Source organism: Cuculus canorus, chromosome 3 (assembly GCF_017976375.1).
Source record: "Cuculus canorus isolate bCucCan1 chromosome 3, bCucCan1.pri, whole genome shotgun sequence".
In the NCBI taxonomy this organism is placed as follows: domain Eukaryota; kingdom Metazoa; phylum Chordata; class Aves; order Cuculiformes; family Cuculidae; genus Cuculus; species Cuculus canorus.
The window spans coordinates 36,048,194-36,071,703 of NC_071403.1; the positions used below are offsets into that span (position 1 = coordinate 36,048,194).

Genomic DNA, 23,510 nt, shown 5'->3' on the forward strand with positions numbered 1-23,510 from the left:
TCCCTTTCAGGTTAAGTGTTCCCTAGGAGTATCAATCCATTTCCTGTTCGAGTGTCTTGTGCAAAGGTATTCCACCAGCCCGTTTGCCTTCTCACATCTCTTCCATCTATTTGGTTGATTTCATCTAACTACTCCTTTGGGTAGTACCCCTTCTCCTCTTTAGAAAACCTTCCATCAGTTGTTTCCAGATACTCTCTTACCAAAGTACTTTATCTCACTGTGTAAGTGTGATATATGCACACTGTTAAACGCTTGTTTTTACAATGTCACAGTCCCTCATTCTTACCCCATTTTCATCAAATTTCAAAACCAGTATCTACATAATTTAGAATTCCGCAAATGAAAGGTAAACTACAACACTTAGAGGATATTCTCCTCTACGCAATTCATATCTATACTATTAGAGAAACATCAATCACCCCAAAAGCTCTGGTTTGGCCCACAGTAAATTGCAAACACGCTTTCATGCGTCACTCACTGGGTAACGGAAAGTCTTGCTAAAAAACAAAATAAAAAATCCATCCTACCTGCAAATTTGTCATGTAAGGTTCTTCGCAGTTCACAAGATGGCTCATTCGTGCATGTTGAGCTCTTAATTCATTCTCCCTTATCTTCTGATGTAAATCATTAATTTGTTGCTTTTGCCTGTAATACACAGAATTCATTTGAACAGAATGGGAATGGAACAAGAGATTTAAAAAACTTAGAACTTGAGTCTTATACTGACAAATACTGTAACTATTCTGGACTTCACTGTGGGCTTTTTCCCACTGTAGTCAGGCTGCAATTAGTCTAGTTTACCAGTAGAACTGGAATTTCATCATATGAGCTATTAAACTACAGCTGCCACTTTCACTTAAGCATACTGCAAAGGGTCTGTGTGCAATTCGCAATAATAAGCAAATCTTATAGAAATACTATTTGAAAACTCTTATCATTTGTGTGGGAGGGGGAGATGGGTTGAGGAAGACTTATGTTGTCATTTGTTCCTAGGGCCAGAAGTATAAGCAGGAAAAAGCATACAGAAAGCAGAACAAAACCAAAATTTGCACCTTAATTTTACTTGGAGTTCTCCTGCTTGGCCCCCCTCTCTTGACCAGCCCTGACTTTTAACACAGGTTGAAGAGATTTACAAATCAAGGGGAACACAAAGAACTTAAGAAAAAGTCCTTATATTAAGATAGTCAGTGTGCCTTGCCTGCAAGGTCTTCATTTTGCTTTGTTTAAGACTTCCTCAGTCAACTGCTTTATAGAAGATGTACCCTATCCTTAGGGTAAAATACCACTCTGTGTGCTCAACCAGAATTAACCTCTTACACCAAGTGCTTGGCCAGTGTACAGCAGAAACAGCATCACTGTTATATCACTATTTAATTATATCACAAATTATATCACTGTTTAAATCATGACTGCATTTGAACTAGCATGACTGCAGTGCAAATACAGGCCAGGTCTCAGCCTCAGCCCAGATCACAGCCCTGTGCTGTACTCTCCATGGAGTGATGGGCTCCATGACAACTGGCTCCAGAAGTGAGCTGCCAGCACCCATCAGAAACAGATATAGCAACCTCCTCAATAAACTTAAAAGCAGTTCTGTACACTCCTTTAATTTCCCTTTTTCCTTCTTTTTTTTTTTATACTAGGACATACTTGCATGGAAGCATACAATTGTTTCTCAAAGCTTCACTTCTACACATGTGGTATGATTGGCTTTTCTGGAAACAATGACACTCAACCAAGATGACTAAAACCAATCTTAAAAGGAGATAAGTGGTAAATACATGTTAACTTCAAGGGAGAAGACCTGCCTGTGTACACATGGCAAAAGGAAATGCTTTAAAAATACAGAGAAAGATCAAAGCTGGTTTGTTCTTTTTAAATTTGGGGAGGGTTGTGTTTTGGAAGAGCATCTCTGAAATGCTACCATGAGTATACAAAACATTTACTACACAATCTATAAACTAATACAAGAGATGTCTTAATTGAAAAGATGACAAATGCAATTTTTCAGAGGAAAAATAAGACATGAAAGTCCAACTAAAAGGAATACTTCAACCATGTATATTCTTCTAGCTAGTCATCAGCCAATTATATCCCAATCATTAGGTTTACAAAGGGAATTTAATATTTAAGAAAAAGTGAATGTATTGGTAGTTAAGCTTCTAAGCTATACATACTGCACAAGACATGATGCATGCCTATGGAACATCTTTTTTGTTTCCCTATTCTTATATCTATAAAGAATAGCAATGAGTAGAAAAACAGTATAAACAAGATGCAATCTGGTAGTATCTTATTACAATTCATAAGCACAAAGCAACTAAACATATTTACATGACTCCATAATAAGTCTTAGTTCCAGTTGGTGTCTGTATGATGGCAATGTAAACAAAAAGCTTCGAACTGATGTTGGAAGAAGTAGATTTGAAGAGTGGGTAAAAGAACATGCTCCTAACTTGTAAGAGATCTTATATGAGCTCAAGAGCTTGTTTAACCTCACGAGAAAAGAGAAAGCCTTGATGACTTCTGTGCATGCTTGGTCACCAATACCAAAGTTGTCTTGACCTATAAAGAGAATTTGGGTTTTTATCACCTTTTTACTCACTAGACAGATCTGTCAAAATAACTCTGTCAAAATAACTCTGCCCCACGCATTTTAAAATTATGTATCCATTGTCACTTACCCCTAAAGGCACTACATGATTTTCTGTTTGTGGCTGACTGTACCTTAGAAGTGCCTTCTCTCACAGGCAGGATTTCAATAGCCCGAAAAAACACTATAGCCTGAAGTAAACATTATAAAATATTTTTGAACTTCCAATGCATTTTCTTTCACTATCCTTTCCCTACCCTACCAAATCCCTGCAGGGAAAAAAGGTGAAACAAATTAATCTGCGATGAAACAGAGCTGCACTAGCACAAAGTATAACTAGCTTGCCTCTTTTCACTCTACAAAGCACAAAAATCTCTTCTGTTACAAAACCTTGCCAACAAAACACACCGTAAAAGTGTTTTAAATCTGTATAGATCCCACACAACTTCTTCGCATAACCACCTCTCTGAAAATGTCATTAACCTCATGGCACGCAGAAACAAAAATTTTGAAAACGGCCCAGCAGTCACAAGCAGGATGGAAGATAAGCACCATAGAAGCATATTTACTATTTACATACAATCCTATAAGTCTTTGGAGACTTCATTCCACAGGCATTTTATCACTGATGTTCTTGTATGCTAAGACACTTTTAATCCTCTGTTAGGCCCACAGCTGTTACTATTAATCTGCTGCATAACCACAGGCTGTGAGCTTTATTTAAAGGAAGTGTAGAAAAGTTCAAACACTGACAAACACAGCTCACATATTGCAGTGGGAATGCTGTCCCCAGAAGCCTTCACATTACCAATCAATCATCCCAGCATTTAAAAGAAAAATAAAGCAACCTTCAGCACTTAGGTGCTTTCAAAGTTCTGCTCAGGTGCATGGCAATTACCACCCTGGGAAGGCCCAAATAAGATATAAATAATCCTCAAACAGAGGGATTTTACCTTCTAGGCATCAACGGGACTCCTGCCTCGTATCGGCTGTGATGTTTTTAACCCCATGCGCACCCTCCACACTCGCAGAGGCCAAACTAGAGCAGACTGAGATTCTGTAACAGCAAGGACCAATAGTGGCAAACTCTCCTCCACTTTTCCCTTTGTCTGGTCAGCTGCTAACATCTTCAAGTGTCCTCAATGGTTCAGGATGTTTTTAAAAAAAGATTAATTTTTTTTTTTTTTTTTTTTTTTGGCCACACTTGCTAGAGTTATGCAGCAGCACTGCATCACACTGACTACTCCTTTTCCTGTAATTTTCAACATAGGAATTTCAGTCTTACAGAGGACTGAAGTCTCCAGACACTGAACTCCTCAGCCCCTCACGCATCCGCGTATGAGTGGGTACAGGTTGTGGCCTGAGCTCAAGGCATCACATCTAGTGATCACAAATCAGACCATAGCTCATACAGCAAGGTTCAATTAAAGTGCTGTATGTAGGTACCATGACACTACTTTCCTTCACAAATGCCTGGATTTTTACCATGACTGAGAGTTACAATTCTACGGGGATGGCAAGGAAAGAGTTATTGGCGTATTATGTGACTGTCACAAGACTTCTCACATAGTTTCAGTCAGCTCCTTTATCCAAAGGGAAAATACTCTATTTCACTTCAAGTGTTTGTCGACACATCCCTTCCCCTTACATTTAAATTTAAGGAGAACAGCAAAGCAGGCAATACGGTGCTCCTTGGGCTTTTTCTTCTTTCTTTAATACAAAGCCACAAGGCAAGAATGAAAGACATCCTTCTAGAAGGGACATTTAAAAGTGTTCTTTATATTTCAGAAGAAAAGTTCATTAAAAGATGTATAAACTTTAACTCTTCTACCCAATCGATTAATACAAATGTGACACTAATAACACTGTTTGCACAAATACTACTGGCACAAATCTTTACAGCTGTCTCTGAAGGTGTAATTTTGTCTCCAGGTGTGGGGGTGGCGTGGCACTGCAGAAGCAAACTGACAAAAAAGAAAATGGAAATTTCTTTTGAACTAAGAGAAGATTCTCTGGTACACAGAAGACCATTGCAACTACCCACAAAAGAGTTCTGCAATAAAGACACTGAAGATATTGCCTTGTATTTTTCTTCAGCTACATTGATTTTAAGGCTTCTTTTCCTCAGAAGGAAGCTGCTTCTTCTATTGACACTATTATTATTATTCCTTTAAAAAATTCACCAATAACCTGGACTATGCCTTTTTCATCCCTTTTATTGAACCTTCATCCATAATTTATAAATACCGTGAGAACAAATCCTCCCTGAGCTGCTCCCAGGTACATCCTTTCCAAGGAAACTCAGCTGAAGTGACAGATTATCCAACATACACAACTCAACTGGTGGCTATGGTCTCCTATGATCAGCTCTACCGCCCTAATCCCACAGTAGTTATTTACATGTTAGGTAGATTATTTACATAAAACCCTACTATTTTCACAAAATCATGTCTTGTACATCCAGGTCTTGTAAAACACACATCTTTTTCATAGAATCACAGAATCACTAGGTTGGAATCCTTCGGGATCATCAAGTCCAACTGCACCTGTCCACTACTAAACCATACCCCTGAGCACCTCATCTGCCCATCTTTTAAATACCTCCAGAGATGGGGACTCAACCACTTCCCTGGGCAGCCTCTTCCAGTGCCAGATAATCCTTTCAGTGAGGAAATTTTTCCTAATGTCCAATCTGAACCTCCTCTGGTGCAACTTAAGGCCATTTTGCTCCTCTCTGTTTCCTCCAGCATTCTTTATTTTTGTAAATGAAATCTGACGGCTTCAGTCACGTTTCACTACTGCAGATCAGTGATACTTTGCAAAGAAGGAAAATTTAAAAACCTGTCATGCCAGATCACACCATCCTCTCACCTTTCCTGGAACTACCAACTATTATGCCTACACAAATCACTGGCACTTGCACAGATATTGATTCTGCCCAACTGTTTTTATGGCATTTAGCAATTGTCCTTACCTGGTTTCTTTCCTGCTACAGATACTTCCATTCCTACACACTACCGTCTGTGTTGAGCCCAATAATTTAAATCCAACCAAAGCATACGATCATCAGGAAGCTAAAAGACCACACTCAAAGGACTGAAATGGATGAAGAGACATGTGCCAGCATGGCTCTGGCAGATCTCTGCTGACGTCCCTTGCTGTAGAAGAAAGCAAAAGCTCTGGATCCTGAACGTCACTGTTTGGTAGAAAGTCAGTTCTGAGTATCAAATACTTGAGAAGGGTGCTTCACTAAATTTGGCTCAAACTTCTATGATAGGGGACAAAAGTAAAACCCAGAGTACTTCCAGCCAATTATGCACCTAAGAACATAATATTCCTTTTCAGCCCTTGCAAGCAGCTAAACAGCCCCCAGCCATCCTTTTCTCTTATAATGACCATTAGCATGCTCTAACATCAAGTAACTATTTCTAGCTTGCCTAAAGCCAGGTGTGTAAATGCAAACAAACGAAAAAAAAGCAGCTCACTTTCAGTTGGTACATGCAGATGACAAGAAGAATATGCCCTAACACTGTGCTGCCTCAATCTGTTTGGGGAGAGGCTGTTGGTGTCCCTCCTGTGCCCTGGGCATCAGCTTTCAGCATTTCATTGGATCATGGACCCCTGCCCATTGCCCTCATGCTCCCTGGGAACTCCTGGACCTTGTGGGGCTAGAAGGGAGAGAACAGAGCAAGAAGCTACTGGGGTTGAAGAAGGAGCAGTGAGGTTTAAAACTAAGGACAATCTTTTGGTGGTAATATGAGCAATGCTGGCCCTGAGCAGACAGGCTAGGGAGAGCTGGTAAGGAGGAGAGGCAAGAGCCCAGGCATCACTACTGCGGCTCTCCTTCTGCTCCATGGTACACCATGGGTACCGCCCAGCCAAGCATCCCCAGCTGAAACAGAGACCTCTGTCATGGCCACTGTGGCAAAACTAAGAAATCGAGAGCATTAGTACTCTTCCTCACGCCAGTGAAGGGAGAAATGCATCCCAAACAGTGGCCTCAGTGATAAGAGTGTCACCTCACTAGAACAATTGCATTTCAAGGTTGCACTCAGAAAAAACTTACAGGTGGGCTAGGCAATGACGAAAAAAGGTTTCACATATGCATGTCATTTATGGGTCTGCTAAATTTGCAGTCTCTCTGCCCACAGACAGTAAGAGGCTGCTTCTGGTGGTGCATGTTCCCAGTGCCACTACTGTCTGCAGACAAACACGGGAAGACAACATGCTATGCCCCATGAAATGGCAGCCAAGCTCCCCCCATCCTGGATGATTGTGACTCTACTTACAAAGCTGGCTAGAATCTAGAAGAAAACTGAAGGTACCACTTGACACTAAAGGGATCCGTTCAAATGAGCAAAAAGAAACTTACAGCCATAAGAATGAAGGGAAGGGTGGGGGGCAAGGAAAGGGGAGGCAGAAATCAAAATTTATTCATTAGTTGTTCTGTACTTTAGTTCAAACAATCCCCTTTGAAAGCTCAAGTGAACACAAAGTATGTGGGACAGCAGCATTCAGCTCAACATGCACAAGCCTGGACTGTTTCCAGAGGCCAGCATTAATAATAAATAAATAAACTGCTTAAATAAAAATTTCTTCTGTGTACATCTCAAAAACACTAGTACAACAACTGAGGTAGACATCATTTTCTCATATTCACACAGGACAAAAGAACCATGGACACATGCATACAAAGACACTCATATATGCATCTGTCTGGAAATAAAATACATTTTCCTCAACCTGTGACCAACTCATCTGTTCTTTTTTAACCAGACTTACCCTTACTTGCTCCAACATGAAAGAGCCTTTAGAAACCCATGCCTGACAGAGAAGCACTTCCTGTCCTCCACTTTACTTAAGAGACTTAGATTTACGCTAAGTCCTACACCGCAAGTCAAGATATCCACGGTCCAGTATCTTCAAGGGCTTTAGAACAGAGCTTCTTCTACCACAGAAGGGACACTAGTAAATTCATAATAAATCAAATAACAGTTGATGTTTACCTCCAAAAGTTGTGAATTAACAAGAAACAGTTCACCAGATTTCCTCAGAAAAATAAAAAAGAATATGGATCCTTCTATACTACAAATATAATTTATCCCACACTGCAGTTGGAGGTGTGCTGCTTTGGTTTGATGCATAAGAAGCTGGATACTACTTTTTATATCACTTTGTTTTAAAGGCATGATCTCCTGGGAGCCCAAGTCCAAATGCACAGAGTACTGATACGGAAAGAGATCAGCAGTAAACAAAGTCCTAAAAACAATGCAAACATATTTTCCTTAATTTAGAAGATAATGCCAAGAACTCAAGCAACAGCCATGCTAGTGAGAAAAGATGATTGCAAATTTCCGATGCAATAAAGTTCAGGGGGGGTTTTTTGTGAAATTAAGAGCCTGCAGTTCAAAGTGTGTACTATCTTTCCACCCATCACAGGAAAAATTATTTTCAAGAGAAGATGGGAAGACTACCTCTGGGAGTCAAGAAGTGATGTCTGGATGTTATTTTTTCTATTTTTTAAATTACTTTTCTAAATTGCAGATAAGTTTGAAATGCTAACCTGACCCACAGGAGGTAAGCTAGCGCTGAAGCAAGGCAGACAAGAGCATGGTCAGCAACTGCACTATCTCAAACGCTCTGGTATACTTAGTCAAATGAGTGTGAGGCATGAGTGAGACAGGGACACGGCTGTCTGTTCAGAGAAGTGACTGCACCATCCCTCCCACAGTGGCAGGTTTTTGACTTCTGCAGTATCCTGACAGGATCAATACAGAGCAAGCCTTGCACCATGCTGTTCTCAGCTCTGCCAAATACTAGAACTTCCTAAAAATATTTAAATCTACAGAATAGAAAATGGCTCAGCACTAGTTCCACAGAAAAGGATCTGGGACTGCTGGTAACCAAAACAACACAACACTGTACTGCAAGAAAACCACTTCACAAGTGATACAGATGAACTCTCTGCCAGAAGGAGGTCTTGACTGGCCAGTCTGGACACTCCAGGGAAGATGTACTAATCAGCTGGAAAGGTAACAAGCTAACAAAAGCTACTAGAGGTCCAGAAAACATGACCTAGGAAGAGAGACTAAGTCATATTTAGAAAAGTTTTCTAATGTTTCAGCTAATTAATCACCACATTCTCCAACCCAGAAAGGCAGAATATCTGCTACTGCAGATAGCAAAAGCATCGTATTCTACCAGGAGTGACACCACTACAGCTTGTCCTCCCTCAAGCACGGCAGACAGGTTAACAGGCCCTTTCTAGCTCTACATTCTCTCACCGTTGCCAAGATTTACTTTATCACTTAAAAACAAATGTTAAATTCCACTTCAACGATATGACTAGTATTCACCTGCAAAACAGTGAACTTTGAGAACTGCTAAAATAATTACTTTGCTAAAAAATCTTCCTGAAAGTTTACTGGTCTAAGATACAAAAAGCCTCAGCCACAAGTTACATGGGTGATTGGTGATATCAGGAAGAGATAAATGCATATTTTTCAAGCTATTATTGCAAGCAAACAATATTTTACACAGCAAGATACTTTGAGGAGGTTCCTCACCGCCCTGCCCCCTGTACAGGACTCTCAGTCATATGTGCATGCGCTCAGACCCTGGGTGGCGTAAAGCTTTAAAGCTCCCTTGAAAATTACATCAAATTATCACTCAAGTGGATATGTTAATGCTGCAGATCTTAACAGATCACCCCAAAGCAGGAGAATCACAGCTTTACACTAGCAGTAACATGAGCACCATCAGAGCAAAAACTACTGCAGTCAGGATAATTTGACACAACACAAAGAAAACCTCATTCTATTGTCCCAATGGATACTTCTAAGCATAATTAAGCTAGAGATGGAAAGGTAACGATTTAGCAATTGTTTTAAGGATGCAAAAGTTATTAAGCCCTGAGGAATGACAGTTATTCACTAAAATTATACTTCTCTATCTACTTTTCCTTAAAACGCTGTTCAAACGCCCGTAAACTCTCTGGAAGAGAATACTGCATGTACAGTGTTATTCTCGGCAGTTGATGTCGTATGTTCAGGTATTTAGCATTTACTCACGTACCCCCTATACGCAGTCCCTGCCTAACAAACAGTGCCAGGACCACACTAGAGATACCTACAGTGGCTGGCCAGTCCCGAGAGACATTTGCAATCGTACCAAACACTGTAATTTCAAGCCCTGTGAATGTACTGAACAGAGGAGCAACACAAAGAATTAAAATGTGATGCTGCAGTTTTCTAAAATAATACAAACACTGTTGGCTCCCTCTGGTGTTAAATACGAGAGTGTTACACACTAAAACGCTGGATAAGTAAGGCAATGATATCACCCAATTATTTTGTACAGCAGGTGACAAGACATTGTAGTAATAACTTACAGCAGCAGATTTCCTCTTACAGACACAATCCTTAAGTCCTTATCCACAGCCTGTACCAACAGCTTTTAAGTGGAGAAAACACAACACAGACCTTTAAAAAGAGACATTGTGATCCTATGCACACGCATACACACACACACACACACACAGGCTCTCTTCCTGACACCACGTTTTGGCTTCCTAAAAGTACAGTCTCTGTCCCATTTTTTAAAAGCAGACTTAAAAAACATTTTCAGGCTCTAATTTATTAAATTGGCAGGAATTCCTAGTGTTTTAAAAAGCAAACCAAAACCACTTTTAACCCCACCCACTTATGCTACTGTGTACATTTATACTTAAAAATACACTATGCCAAACAAACAACACAAATCAAATCAATTTTAAACTAATCTATCACTAAACTTGCAGTCCATAACAGTGTAGAGAATAAAAATCAAGTCACTTGTTTTATTCACAGGTGCACATGGCTGTGCAGGTTTTTAAAAACTCTATTCACAGCTTTGAATTTCCAGTGACGTAAAGTATCCAAGTTTGATTATTTACAGTGTAAGCATTATTCCTTGAATTATTTCTAAGGACTAGTTGAATCTTCCTTCCAACTACTCCAAACTGTTAAATTTCCAAAGCAAAACAAGGAAATCTAATTATCTAATTGGGAAGGGCTGGATTCTTGTTGCCTTTTTATCTTTGTGTGGAAAGAAGGGAAGCAGGCGGCAGGTTTCTCTTTCCTCACCTGTTCATCCTCCCTTTTTCAACAAGGTAGAACAGCTTAAGGATACGGCCCTGTGCAGGGCCTCCATTTCCTATGTATCAACAGATCTAAGCACTATTATGAGGAACAAGGAGCGTGGTGTGAAGTGATGTTCACCTCCTCCACGACCTGGTTTAGGAATTGCCCTGGGGCCCCACTAACAGGAGAAGGTTTAACCTTAAAAAACCCTGCGTAATGACCCTGTGGCTAAAAGGGAGGCCAGTGACAAGGGCAAGAGAAGGGTGTGCCCAATGTGCTGCTTTTCATCCAGCTGTTCCTTGAACATGTCAGCAGCACACAGCTGGGTCTGGAGTAGAACGCCAGCTGTTATCCCACCTCTCTGGCTTCCAGACACCAGGAGGTTAACTCGTCTCTCCCAGGCTTCTGTCCTTCTGGGATTGAATGTGTCTTGCTGGCATCCTTCATTTACCAGCTTGTAAATTCAGCGTGACAAATGATTTAAGGAGATAACATCTTTTAAAATTTCATGAGAACCACATGAAGGGCCTCCCAAGCAAACACCCACTACTAACCCTCAGTCATCAGAAGACTTTCTCTTCCACTTCCTAAAAGCATAAATTCTGTAATTAAACTACCACCATCCTGAATACTAATTAACCACACTTTAGCAAACTTTACATCTTTGTTTTAGGTCACTATTGTCAAGTAAACTCAAATTCTGAAAAGAAGTTTAAAGCAAGCTCGGGAAGACTGGGAGCTCGAAGACTTAGGTTTACTCCAAACATCATCTTGACTGTCAGTGCTAAGGCCTTGCGTCCCTACCTGTTAAATACGGATATCGAATTTTTGTTTAGTGCCGCTCAGTGCCTTGAAGACAGGCATTATTCACACTTAAGTCTTAGTAATACCCCATCTAATAAGAAATATAACACCAGTGTTCTATAACAGAGTTTTATTTCTTGGATTTTGAATAGCAGCACTGTACCATTTTCTCCATGAGATAAAATGAGCATATTTTTACTTATCACAGAAAACACTACCTCTTCTTGAACAAAAGAAAAAAAAAATCAGTTGTGAAATCTTTCTAAATATGCAATATCACTTTTTACTGATTTTAAATAATATAAACCATCTATTTTAAATGGTTTTTTTCATTTAAAAATAATAAGTTTTAGGTCTAATATTTTGCCCAAACGGAGGCTCAATAGTCAAAAGAGAATCTTTCCTGTGATGTATTATTATACATTATTATAATTTACAACGTGCTTAACTGTAACACCAAGTGTCTACTTAAAGGAAATTACTAGCATTACTAAGTGGTCTTTGTTTTGTTCCAATAGCTTCCAGAGTGTATTTTGCTTTTTCAACCAAATGAAAGGAATCATCTCAACCAACTTCTGGTCAGAAATCCAGAAAGAACTGTATTTGCTATCATTAAGTCAGACAAAAGTATAACTTGTACAAAACCAAGAAGCAGCTTGCTGCCACTGGATATCAAGAAATAGCTTTTCTTCTTTAACATGCACAGTATCAAGTAATGTTAGCAGGCAACTAGGTTATGAACTGTCACTTCATAAAGTTTACACTTGACTGGAAACGCATTTCCAGAACCAGAATAACGTGAACTGCTTTTTTAGTCACCATTATATGACAAGTCTTCAGGTAGGGTGCAGAGGATGACAAGCTCAGCAGAGGAAACAAAGACATCCCCTAGCGATCATGGGCAACATATTTAAAAATGCTGCTGGCACCTTGAGTCCCGAAAGGTAGGATTACAGCATATACAGCATTTCTGCTGATACAGCAAACCTGAATAAAAACTGTAATTTAAATTAAACAGCCTTTAACCAGCTGATCGAAAGGTTCTGGCAGAGAAGATCTAAGCAACAGTTAAGGATGTTGCCACTGTAACTGCTTATCCCCTGAGGAGATCACTGCCTCTGCAGGACAGCTGGCAGAGTACGATGGTGTGTCCATGCCTCACCTGCTGCAGTGGCTAACTGTGTGCCATCTTCAGTTGCAGATAAGCACATGCAAATATGCCACATAAAAACGAGAAAACTGATGCCAACATTCGTCATTACAATGCCAGTAGAGGTACTGCCCAGATTGCTAGGACACAGAAACACCATAAAACAATGCAATTCCTTGCTCTGTTGCAATAGAATCATAAAATCTCTTAGGTTGTAAAAGTCCTTTAAGATCATGAAGTCCAGCTGTGAACCCAACGTTGTGAAGTCCACCACCAAACCATGTCCTTAAGCACCACATCCACATGTCTGCCAAATACCTACAGGACAGCAACTCAAGTATCTCCCTGAGCAGCCCGCTCCAATGCCCAACAACCCCTTTGGTGAAGAAATACTTTCCAACATCCAATCCAAACTTCCCCTGGAGCAACCCAAGGCCATTTCCTCTCATCCTATCACATGTTACTTGGGAGAAGAAACCAACACCCACCTCACTACAACCTCCTTTCCGGTAGTTGTAGAAAGTGATCAGGTTTCCCCTCAGCCTCCTTTCCTCCAGACTAAACAGCCTCAGTTCGCTCAACCACTCCTTATAAGCCCTGTGGCTCCAGACCCTTCCCTAGTTTCATTGCCTTTCTCTGGACATGCCCTAAACGACTTTCTTGTAGTGACAAGTGCAAAACTGAACACAATATTTGAAGTGCAGCCCCACCAGCACCAAGCACAGAGGAACGGAAGGAACAGATCTTGCACAAGCATAATTCTCCTGGTCTCAAAGTAAATTATGCCCAAGTTGTCTATCAGGACTCACTGAAAGAGAGGAGCTGCTAGATGAAACATAAAAACCATTCATAATGGATGCCTGACATGCCTGTGATCAAAACACATCTGCTTTACACAGTTCTCCTCATGCTGCAGAACAGAGTATAAATATGAGGGCACAACTATTTCAAGACCAGAACAACCACTCAACCTTCAGCCATGAGCCAAAAGTTTATTATTAAAACACAGACTAGGCCAAATGATAATTATGTCAAACATAAAAATGCCATTCTTAAATGTCCTACATTTAAACTCTGCAGCTCCTGATGACATCTGCTAATTAAGTGTATGCTGCATTAAGCTTAATCCTTTTCTCAAAAGCACATTTTCCTCATTAAGGCTTCATCTTATCCAAACACCAAGAACTCCAGAAATTACTTCAGATACACTAGAAACTTCATAGCAATAAGTTCCTGCTAAGGCTTATTTCAGATTGAGAGAAATTTTAATAAGAGATGTATTTAATAACATAGATCTTGGATTTAACTATTTTATTATCAGAATAATTTGTATGAGCATTTCATATGAGGATTTTACCACTGAATGTTACTGCAAAGGTCAATTTCCCAAAATTTTATCAATTGGCTTTAAATACATTGCATTTCTGTACTTGTCATAGAAAAGAAAATCGTGACAACGCAGTTCACCAATTTTTATCTTGCAAGTCACTTCCAAGACCTGTACTAGCAGTAGAATCTCTGATACAAACCCCCAGACTGGTAAGAAGCTAAGCTGTGGAAGCTGACAGCATAACTGGCTGTTGGTCTCCTTCTCCCACTGCAGAGGCATTAAGCCCATAAGTTGATTTACAACTCTGTAAAAGACTTCTAGCCAGCAGCCAGTCTTGTCTCCTAGCAAGGATTAGCTCCCACCTATTCGTGCATACATATTTGCTAGACTGGAACGTAACAACTTCGCTGATTAAGCAGCTCTCCAGAAACTCAGTTTCTACATCATAGCTTTTACATCATTTGATCTAATCAATTCAGCAGGAGCAGGTTACTCACCAATCGATCACAATCTCTTTCTGCCTTATCAGCGCCTCTTTCATTTTCATTGCAGATTCCCAGTCACTGAGGTCCTGGTAGCTGGTAGCTGCGAAACTTTGACGAGATGTCCCAGTCGGAACCTGCATAAAAATAATTGCCAAATTAGCCTCCAAAACAGTAAAGGTAAATTGCATTCTAGATACTAGGGTATTTACAAAGTGGTTTGTTGTTTCAAAAACCTAACAGTTGTTTTCCAGTTTAATTCAGATGTTCTTTATACAAAATAATTAGATTTAAAAACAAGTTTCTTGAAACAAACTTCAGCCCAGAATTCATAGCTCTGAAAGCACTTTGGAATTACATGCTCATTTAGAATTTAAGTACATAATTAAGACAAACACCATAAACCACTCCTATCCTGCTGCTATTTTTCTAGTACTACAAAAGAGAGAGCTTGATAGCTTTTGACTTGCTGGTAAGTGCAGATAAAGGTCACCATGTCTTTCACTTGTTTGACTCCCATCTGCAGCTTTACAATACAGAGAAACTCTCTTAGATATGTGCAAGAATAAGTTCCACAAGTAACAGGATTCAGGCTTTCCACTCATCTTCACAAAAGCCAGGCTATGTGTCTCACAACAAACTGTGGCTGACAGTTGAACTGAATATGAACCAACAACATTACGGTTTGGAAGAAAAGTAAACAGCTAACTGGGATGTTTAATCAAGAAAATTTTAATACTCAGAACATTAAAAAAGTGTTCCAAATATTTATATCAGAAGTTCACACAGGGGAAGGTTTAAGTCAGAACTCCACTGAGGGATCCCAGCATCGGCTGCCATGAGATATCATCTAATCTTCCACCAGTTTTTTAATCACTGAAAAAAGATCGCTCTTTTTATTACCTGGGAGGGGTCCTGGACTATGGTGCCTTTTCATGATTTTGACAGACAGCAGAAGGAAAAAACAATTAAAATACAGCTGCTTTTTTTTTTAAGTTTAAATAAATACTAGGATATTTCTACTTGTATTGCTCTAAAGTGTTTGAACTTTTTTTTGAAAGTACAATGAACTCTATTAAAATCAAGACATATAATCAACAATTAAAGTTAGTTAACAACTGTCAAGCAGTCCATGCTTCTGGTCCAAGGTTTAATGTGAATTCTAACACTGAATGGAGAGAATTCATTGCCTAAGTCACCATAACGTGATGTGCTGAAGTCAAGAATCAACTCTTGACAGCTGTGGTCTCTTCTCTACACTGGAAAAGTATTTTTTCCCATTCAGTCTAACTCAGTTCAATCGTTATCTTGCTCATTGATAAAATGAACAGAAACACATTTTCCCCTCTTTTAATTTATAACTTAAAACCAGACAGAAGATGACAACACTTACTAGTTCTAAACTCTTTGAAGAATATCACACAGTTCTGCCTGAAGTTAAAGTAATCTGTTTCAGGGAATATTTCCTTTACTTAATAAACTAGATCGCTTCAATAGTAAAATCAGTTACAAATGATACAAAAAACCTATCAACAATAGTTTTGTTGATAAACACTTCAAAAAAATTAAATGCTTGATGCCAATTTCTGGCTAGAGACACAGTGAAAATGTTGACTGTATTCCTTGCTGGACAATATATTGTACAATATCTTTACTGAAAAGGCTGTATTCAATAAACAGTTTTTTTGGGGAAAAGTAAAATGTGAAATATTGAAATCAAATTTTCCCTTAAAATGGTTCACTGACTTATGATTATGGTTAAAATTTCTTATCCTATGCTCATTCATGATTACATTCCACAAGCCATAAAAAACCCACAGAAAACTTTTGAAAATTATCTCAATTAGTGCACCTAGAAAAGTGCCTCATACCACTGCTTACTGAAGCATATTCTGGGTTTGAAAGTTTTGTGGGAACAAAATCTGCCACATCCACAATTTCTAGTAATCAGTGCATTAAGCCTAAGCTTGCTCAAGGAAGCTCTTTTAAGGATGGCACTGCACTTGACTGGGAGGTAAGGAATGGCAAGCCTGGGTGCTGCGTGGATTAAGATCTACCACCCTTTTATCAACATTTGCGATTGATTTAACAGTTGTTTTGATTCATTTTTCATGCACAATGACCAATATTAGCATTAAAAATCCCAAATTGATGATATCACCTTGGCTTTTTTTCAGTTTGGACAGCAGTCTAATAAAATTTAGGAAAGAGACCAAGTAATGATTCTTCCTGTAAATACATGTGTAGTCTTTAAGGATCTATGAATCCAAAATTAATTTTGCCTGGGTTGCTCAGTCCAGACCAGATAACTTCAAAGTTGTCTTTGGTGCTTACAGAATACCTTACAACTGCCACATACCGTTCTGTATTAGTTATCCACATGACTGGCTGAACTAACAGGCACCAGCACAAAACTATTTCAGTGAAATAGTGTCTTAGTCACACACACCACGTCATGCAGTATGAAGTGACAACGTCAGGAACTATCACTGTACTTTGTGCCATGAAATTTTTTCCTTTGCTTCTCCCACAATAATCCTGAAGAATGCTTTTTTTTAAAAAAAAAACCCAACACCTAGTATATTAGGTCCCTTTAGCTGATGGACAAAGATGCTTTTGGCTTTGGAATATATCTATCTATCGACTATATATACATGCTGAATATACATACATAACAACAAACAAAATAGGTGGGTACCGGTCCCTTCTCCCAAGCAAGAAGTGATAGGACAAGAGGAAATGGCCACTGGAGGCTTAGATTGGATCAAATTGTGTCAGAGGAGGTTTAGATTGAATATTAGGAAAAATTTCTTTACTGAAAGAGCGATGAAGCGTTAGAACAGGCTGCCCTGGGAAGTGGTAGAGTCATCATTCCTGGAGGTGTTAAAGAAGTGTGTAGATGTGGCACTGTGGGACATGGTTTAGTAGGAATGGTGGTGTTGCTGATGGTTGGACTAGATGATCTTAGAGGTCCTTTCTAAACTTAATGATTCTATGAAAATATTATTTTGTATTTAACTGTCTGCTTCGATTTGTCACTCTGAACAGCTAAAACCAACAAAAATATTTGTTTCTGATATCATCTTTCAGCCAATTTTTTTTTTCACAAGAATATGCTAAAAATACTTCTTAGCACTTCCCAGAATAACAATACACTTCACTCATTTATGAGCACATGGTGTTGACTGCTCCAAACAGCTTTCTAGCTGCTTTGAATGGTGTGGCAACACACAGGTGGTCCACTTACATTTGAATATTTCATCTCCTAAGGACATCAAACCAAAAAGTGAGAGCAAGATACACTTTCAGGACTCACACACAAAGCCTTCCACAACTCCAGGTCCTCAACTTGAATACTCCACTATTACAAAAGAAAACACCAGCTTGAAACAAATATAATTCTTTTCCATCTGCTAGAGAACACAACTATTTTTGTCGCCTGGCACCTCTTCCAAGAGTATCAGTCTTGGGACTGAAAACATCTGTTCAGTTAAGACTATCCTTCACACAGTGGCATCCAGAGTTCCTCTCTAGCTTGTTTTCTGACAAGTACTTGGCCATGACTTTCATGACCTGGCAAGCCTTCAAGTCACTGCTGAGGCACAGCTAACTGTTGGGAAAAAAATAAAATAACCTCTGCTGTACTGGCCTATATGCAAATATTTATTGTTGAAACACACATTGCTGACCAATTTCATCATGTTTCTTAACAGTGGGAATAGACTAGGGGGTAACAACATCTGGATAACTTAGGTCAATAATGGCTGGATTTTTAATTGTGCTAATTAAAATTATCTTCTCCAACATGAATGTAGTTTCTGCCTGAAGCAGTTCAGCGTCTCAACACGTAGAGTAGCACAGCATTCCACATCACATGCTGTACTGCAAAGTAAAGGTAGAGTAAAAAAATGTCAAAAAGTTATTTTAAAGGTTTTTTCCCCCCCTGAAAGTTGTACTTTAAATAATTTAGCACCATCTGTACTACAACTGTAAAGTTTTCACAGACCATTACTAACAGTTAGCAGAGCGGCAAAAGCTTTGCTAATTGAATGATCCCTCTTGGCCAACTACTTGCACTGCTCTACTCTATGATAAACCTCCCTCTGTAGGTATCATTCTTCTCTCATTGCATTTTGCAGTCATTCACTACTCAGGAGAAAGAGAACTCCTTGCATCCACAGCTAATCCAAGGCGAAGAACTGACGTAACTGATGTTAGGAGGAGCACACACGATTCCTTTTGTTCAACTGACAGCAGAGGAAACAGGAGTGTCCCCATGGGCTGACTTGCCCTGCCGCCCTACTGGCTGATGAGGGAGAAAGAAGGGGATGTTGCAGCAGCAAGCTCAGATACACTACTATCAGAGATCCCTCCTGCTCTTTGCTCCCCTGTGATGGGAAAAGGACAAGGTCTGTAAAGGCAGAGCAGTGGTCACTGATAAGCTCTACAACTGCTCTCCCACCCTGGGTAAGGAAAGGATTTACCCATTCCTTCCTCCCCAAGTCAAGTGCTTCACAATAGCTCACAGGGTCATCCATCTTCTTACCAGCAAAACATGACAGGGGTAGAGGCTCTCATGCAGGAAAAGCAAGAGGATGCTGCAGCTATAGAATCAGGCCCTAATTTTAAACTACTTGAAACGAAAGGCAAGGAGTCATTTCTATAGAAAAAGGCTCTGCTTTGCTGAAATGCACTAGGACCAAGAGTCACAAAGAAGTATTATAACAGATTCCCAGATCAGATAAAGGAAGGCTATGGGCTAAATCAAGAAATCCTGACTTGTGGTAACTGTATTTCACCACCATCTAGTTACTGCTCCAGTCTGCTCCATCTTTGCCATTTATAGCAGCCAGTGTTTCTGCTCAGCAGGATATAATCACTACCATTCCTGGCAGCAACACCTAGGCTGTATCACATTTAACTACACTTTCACAAATGTCCAGCAGTCATTGGGAGAGAACATCTGATCATGCCCTTGCACCTTCATTTCAGCCATGGTACATGTGACCTTCTGCGGGGAATTTGAGGAGGACATAATTAAAATCAAAATCGAAATATTATCTAATTGTGAGGTACTGAGCAATACAGATATAACACAGAGAGGGTAGCAATGCCAATAGCAAGCGGTAAAATCCAGCACAGGGAAAAATATAAAAAAATCAGTAACACTTGGAAAAAATTCACACACACATACTTTATACAGACATACAAAGTAATTAATACAAGAGGGACCATATTTAACATGGAGAATAAACTTGACAGGAGTTCACAGGTTAACCTGCCTGAAAATCTGGACTGCCTACATATGCTATGTCAGGTCACAGAGAAAGGGTGTGAGGAAAGGAGTGACTTTAAATAGGTCTGGCATAAACCCAGCTGGAAGAATGCATTTGATTCTGGGCATCGTACTACCATAACGTCACTAAATAGTACAACATGTTCAAAGAAGATCAGCTGTAATAATCAAAAAACTTAGAAATAGTGATGAATGAGTAAAGAGCTAAATACCACAAAGGCTGAAAAGACATGATGATTTCATATCATGCCAGTAAATACTTTGTTTTCTGGTTGAGAGTTCATACAAACAAAAATTGATGGAATGAAAACTGAGATATGACAATCTGGGATAAGAATATCAGGGGAAACTAATTAAAAAGCAGGGGAAACAGCAAAAGCATCTCACAATTGAAAGAAGATTCAGATTTTAAGACTGTAGGACCTACACTGAATAAATTTTTGGAACTAAAGGGCGAAACTGTCCTTACTTCATGACGAATCAGACATAGCTCTTCAGTTTAACCTTAACTAAAGAGCTAAGGTTAATTTATGCTGGGACCAAGTATGCGCGACTAAGGACAGAATTGACCACACTACACCAAGAGAAGAATCGCAGTTAGGCTCCAACCTTATAAACCAAAAACAAGATAAAAACTCATTTAAGAAAGGGCTCACCTGAAAAATATATAGCTGAAGCTGAACTACATGGATGCTACACAAAGTATTTCTGTAGAATAAGCACCCAGCCTAACAGATGCACTATTTTTTTCCCCATTTATACTAGTCTAATTTAGTGTTGGTTATTTGGAGTCTCAAAGCTGGCTAAACAATTTAACAAGAAAGGACAATTTCCCTCCCATCCTTTTCATGTGGTTGTTTTTCCATAATAGAATCAGATTCATTCAGTTTGGCATCGCAATATCACACAGGGCTTTACAAAGCAAGCACATCAAGTCCTTTGCTCCTTCCTTTTCCTCTCTGCAGCAAGTGTTTAAAATTGTGATAACAAGTTGTTCTGTTCTGCAAGGAGGGTGCAAGGTGCCTCTCGCAGTTAGATGGAACTGCATTAATGTATCTGTTGCATGACTTTTAAAAGTTTTTCCAAGAAAAAACCTAAAACACTAATACTATTTACCCATTCCATCTTTTAGACAGCAGAAAGCTTTCAAAAATTATAAAATAAACAGTAATAGCAATTACATGCCTCCTGAAAGCAGCACTTCCTTTAGCCACTCAACTTTTTTCAAGAACATTTGTGGAAGCCTTCTTCACAAATTAAATCCCCATTGCATACAAGGCATTACACGCTCTATTAGAGACCTCATGGACTTGACCCGCACCAGGGAGGAATTTGACTGTCCTATGAGTTACTTTTATTTGTACAATTATTTCTTCCCCAGCACAGTTTATAACGCAGCTGAGGCTTCTGAACTTTATCAAGGTCAGGTTTGATAACCACAGCAAGACAGGGAAGACATGATCCCTTACCACAATAGCTTACAAATGAATTAAGAGCAAAGCATAGCAAGTACATGGTTGCTTGGATACTAAGAGAGATGGGAGAAAACAAATGCTAAGGTCAGCTATGCTATTCACCATGGAGGAAAGAAATAATAATGAAAAGCAGAGTCTTGCTAATGATGGCCTAGTTACCAGGTTTTGATAGCAAATGTATGGTCACTTAAATGTGGTGTAAATTTACACCGCTATCAAAGGGAAGGGGGCCTGTTCTCCTGCCCCTTCTCGCCACTTCAAACATTCATACCTTTCAGCTCCTTTCTGACAGTCCTAGCCCTACACTCTCCCTCCATCCCATACACATAAAGTTATTTGTATCTAGGTCAGGCTCCCATCAGAATCGTTGTACAAGGCCATGTGAAATGTAGCGCTGGTACACACTGTTAAGTGGAAAAGTGGCATAGGAGATGACACATTTTGCAGTGGCACAGCTTTGTGCTGGATTAGTTCGAACACGGAACCACAAGTTGAATTATTTCAACTTCAGACAGTGCCAAATCCTCCAAAAGTATCAGTTTGTGGACTGAGTATTTTCTAAAATTTTGGAGAAATTACTATGATGCAGTTGCTGTTTCACTGTCAAATTACCAGCCAAGACCTGGTGTTTAGATATGCAATCAGTTTGAGTGAAGGAACCTCCATGTGAAGGAACCTCCACGTGAAGGTGGCAAAAGAAAATAAAACCAAAAGCCTCCTGAACTTTCTTATCTTCTGAAATAGTTCTGTGCTGGTTCTCTGAATTACGAGAGTGCACACAGGGACCAGCAACAAAGCCCTAGACCACAGTAAGAGACTGTATGTGTGAAAGATCTGTATGTGCTCAGAATCTGTATCCAGCAAGGGTTCCTGAATAAAACAGGAATATAGCAGGGGATTAGTAAGGGAAGTGAACCGGGATGCTGGCCACTGCTTAACTGGCAAGGTTTTGTTCCCTCTAGTATCCTGATGGTATTATGCAAAAACCTCAAATAACAAAATAAGAAGTCAGTATATTAACTCTGAAGAGATTTTGTCTGTGCCTCATACACTAACACCATGCATCTGGAGGGATCTCGCAGTCTCATTACAAGAGGCTGCAGCCACTCAGCAGTCCTCCATGATTTTCTTATCTCTGCCACCTTAAGCTACTATGCTCTTCAAGGGTGAAACTGGCAGTTCCAAAGCTGCAGGCTAGATTACATACCCTCTTCTGCTTATCATCCTATGAACAATTACACTTCTCTTGCTTTTATGTGTTGCTATAACATTCCTTTATGCTCCATGCAACACCAATATTATTTTTGTCAGAAATCCGTTCCAATTATATTCTGGCAAATGTTATGAACACAAAACACTTCTAGGTGCCACTTAATATGACGTTAAAAACAACAGTGCCTGGAATTTTCCACTGATAACAACTAGGTCTTTCCTAAGTATAGAAGCACTTGTTTTATTAAGTGTTCATTTTATCTTCCCATTACATTTAAATTCAAATATTCTTTACTTAAATAAATCCAAACCAAACAAAATAAACAAAAAAACAAACCCCAGGGATGAAACAGAGCATGACCAAACAGTGACCATAGTAATCCAAAGACCACAAAAAGATCACTGTTTTGAGTGATGCACAAACATAAGTTATTCACTACACAATTCTATGAATTGTACAGGTAAGACAGAAATAGGTAAAAAAATTAAATAAAAAATAGAAAAAGGAGTAGTTTGGAAGAGAAGGTAAGTCACAAATCAAGTTAAACATGGCAGTCATCCTCAGCCAAGGTCTGATAATTTATAAAAAACTTTATGTTAAATGTACATTGTTAATTATCTACAAATACCCAGATTTGTACCCAGATTGCTCAGACATTGCATATTAATTCTACTCACGTCCAAAAAAGAGTGGATGCAAAACGTGACATAGAAAGCAAGCAAAATGCATCTATTTTTTGCTAGACTGCACGGACTCTGCAAGCATGAGCAGAGCTGCCCCTCAGTCTTGGACGGAGACTGACACAAACCCCCTGCAACAGAAGGATAATGAAAAGAGTGCAGCTTGGAGAAATATTAGGGGAGGGGTGGGGGAACCTAAACAAACAAATTTCTTTGCTGTGTAGTAATTGGGAAAGAAATATATAAGAACCTAATAAACACAAAACATTGCATTCTCTTAAAACATGCAAACTTACTAAGAGACAGGTAAGACACTCTGAATTTAATGTGAAGCAGGTGTGTACATTTGGAGAAAACCAATGCTCTG

The 23,510-nt window shown here is 39.4% G+C and overlaps 1 protein-coding gene across 4 annotated transcripts in view; it reads right to left on the reverse strand.

Moving 5' to 3' along the window:
- CEP85L (centrosomal protein 85 like) overlaps positions 1-23,510 on the reverse strand; it is a 142,033-nt gene that overhangs the window by 18,194 nt on the left and 100,329 nt on the right. For all 4 annotated transcript variants that reach the window (XM_054061510.1, XM_054061508.1, XM_054061507.1 and 1 more), the window contains exons 4-5: positions 14,495-14,616; positions 528-645 (exon numbers count right to left, since the gene is read on the reverse strand). In XM_054061510.1, the coding sequence (XP_053917485.1) occupies positions 528-645; positions 14,495-14,616 (240 nt within the window). The remainder of the gene's footprint in view (positions 1-527; positions 646-14,494; positions 14,617-23,510) is intronic.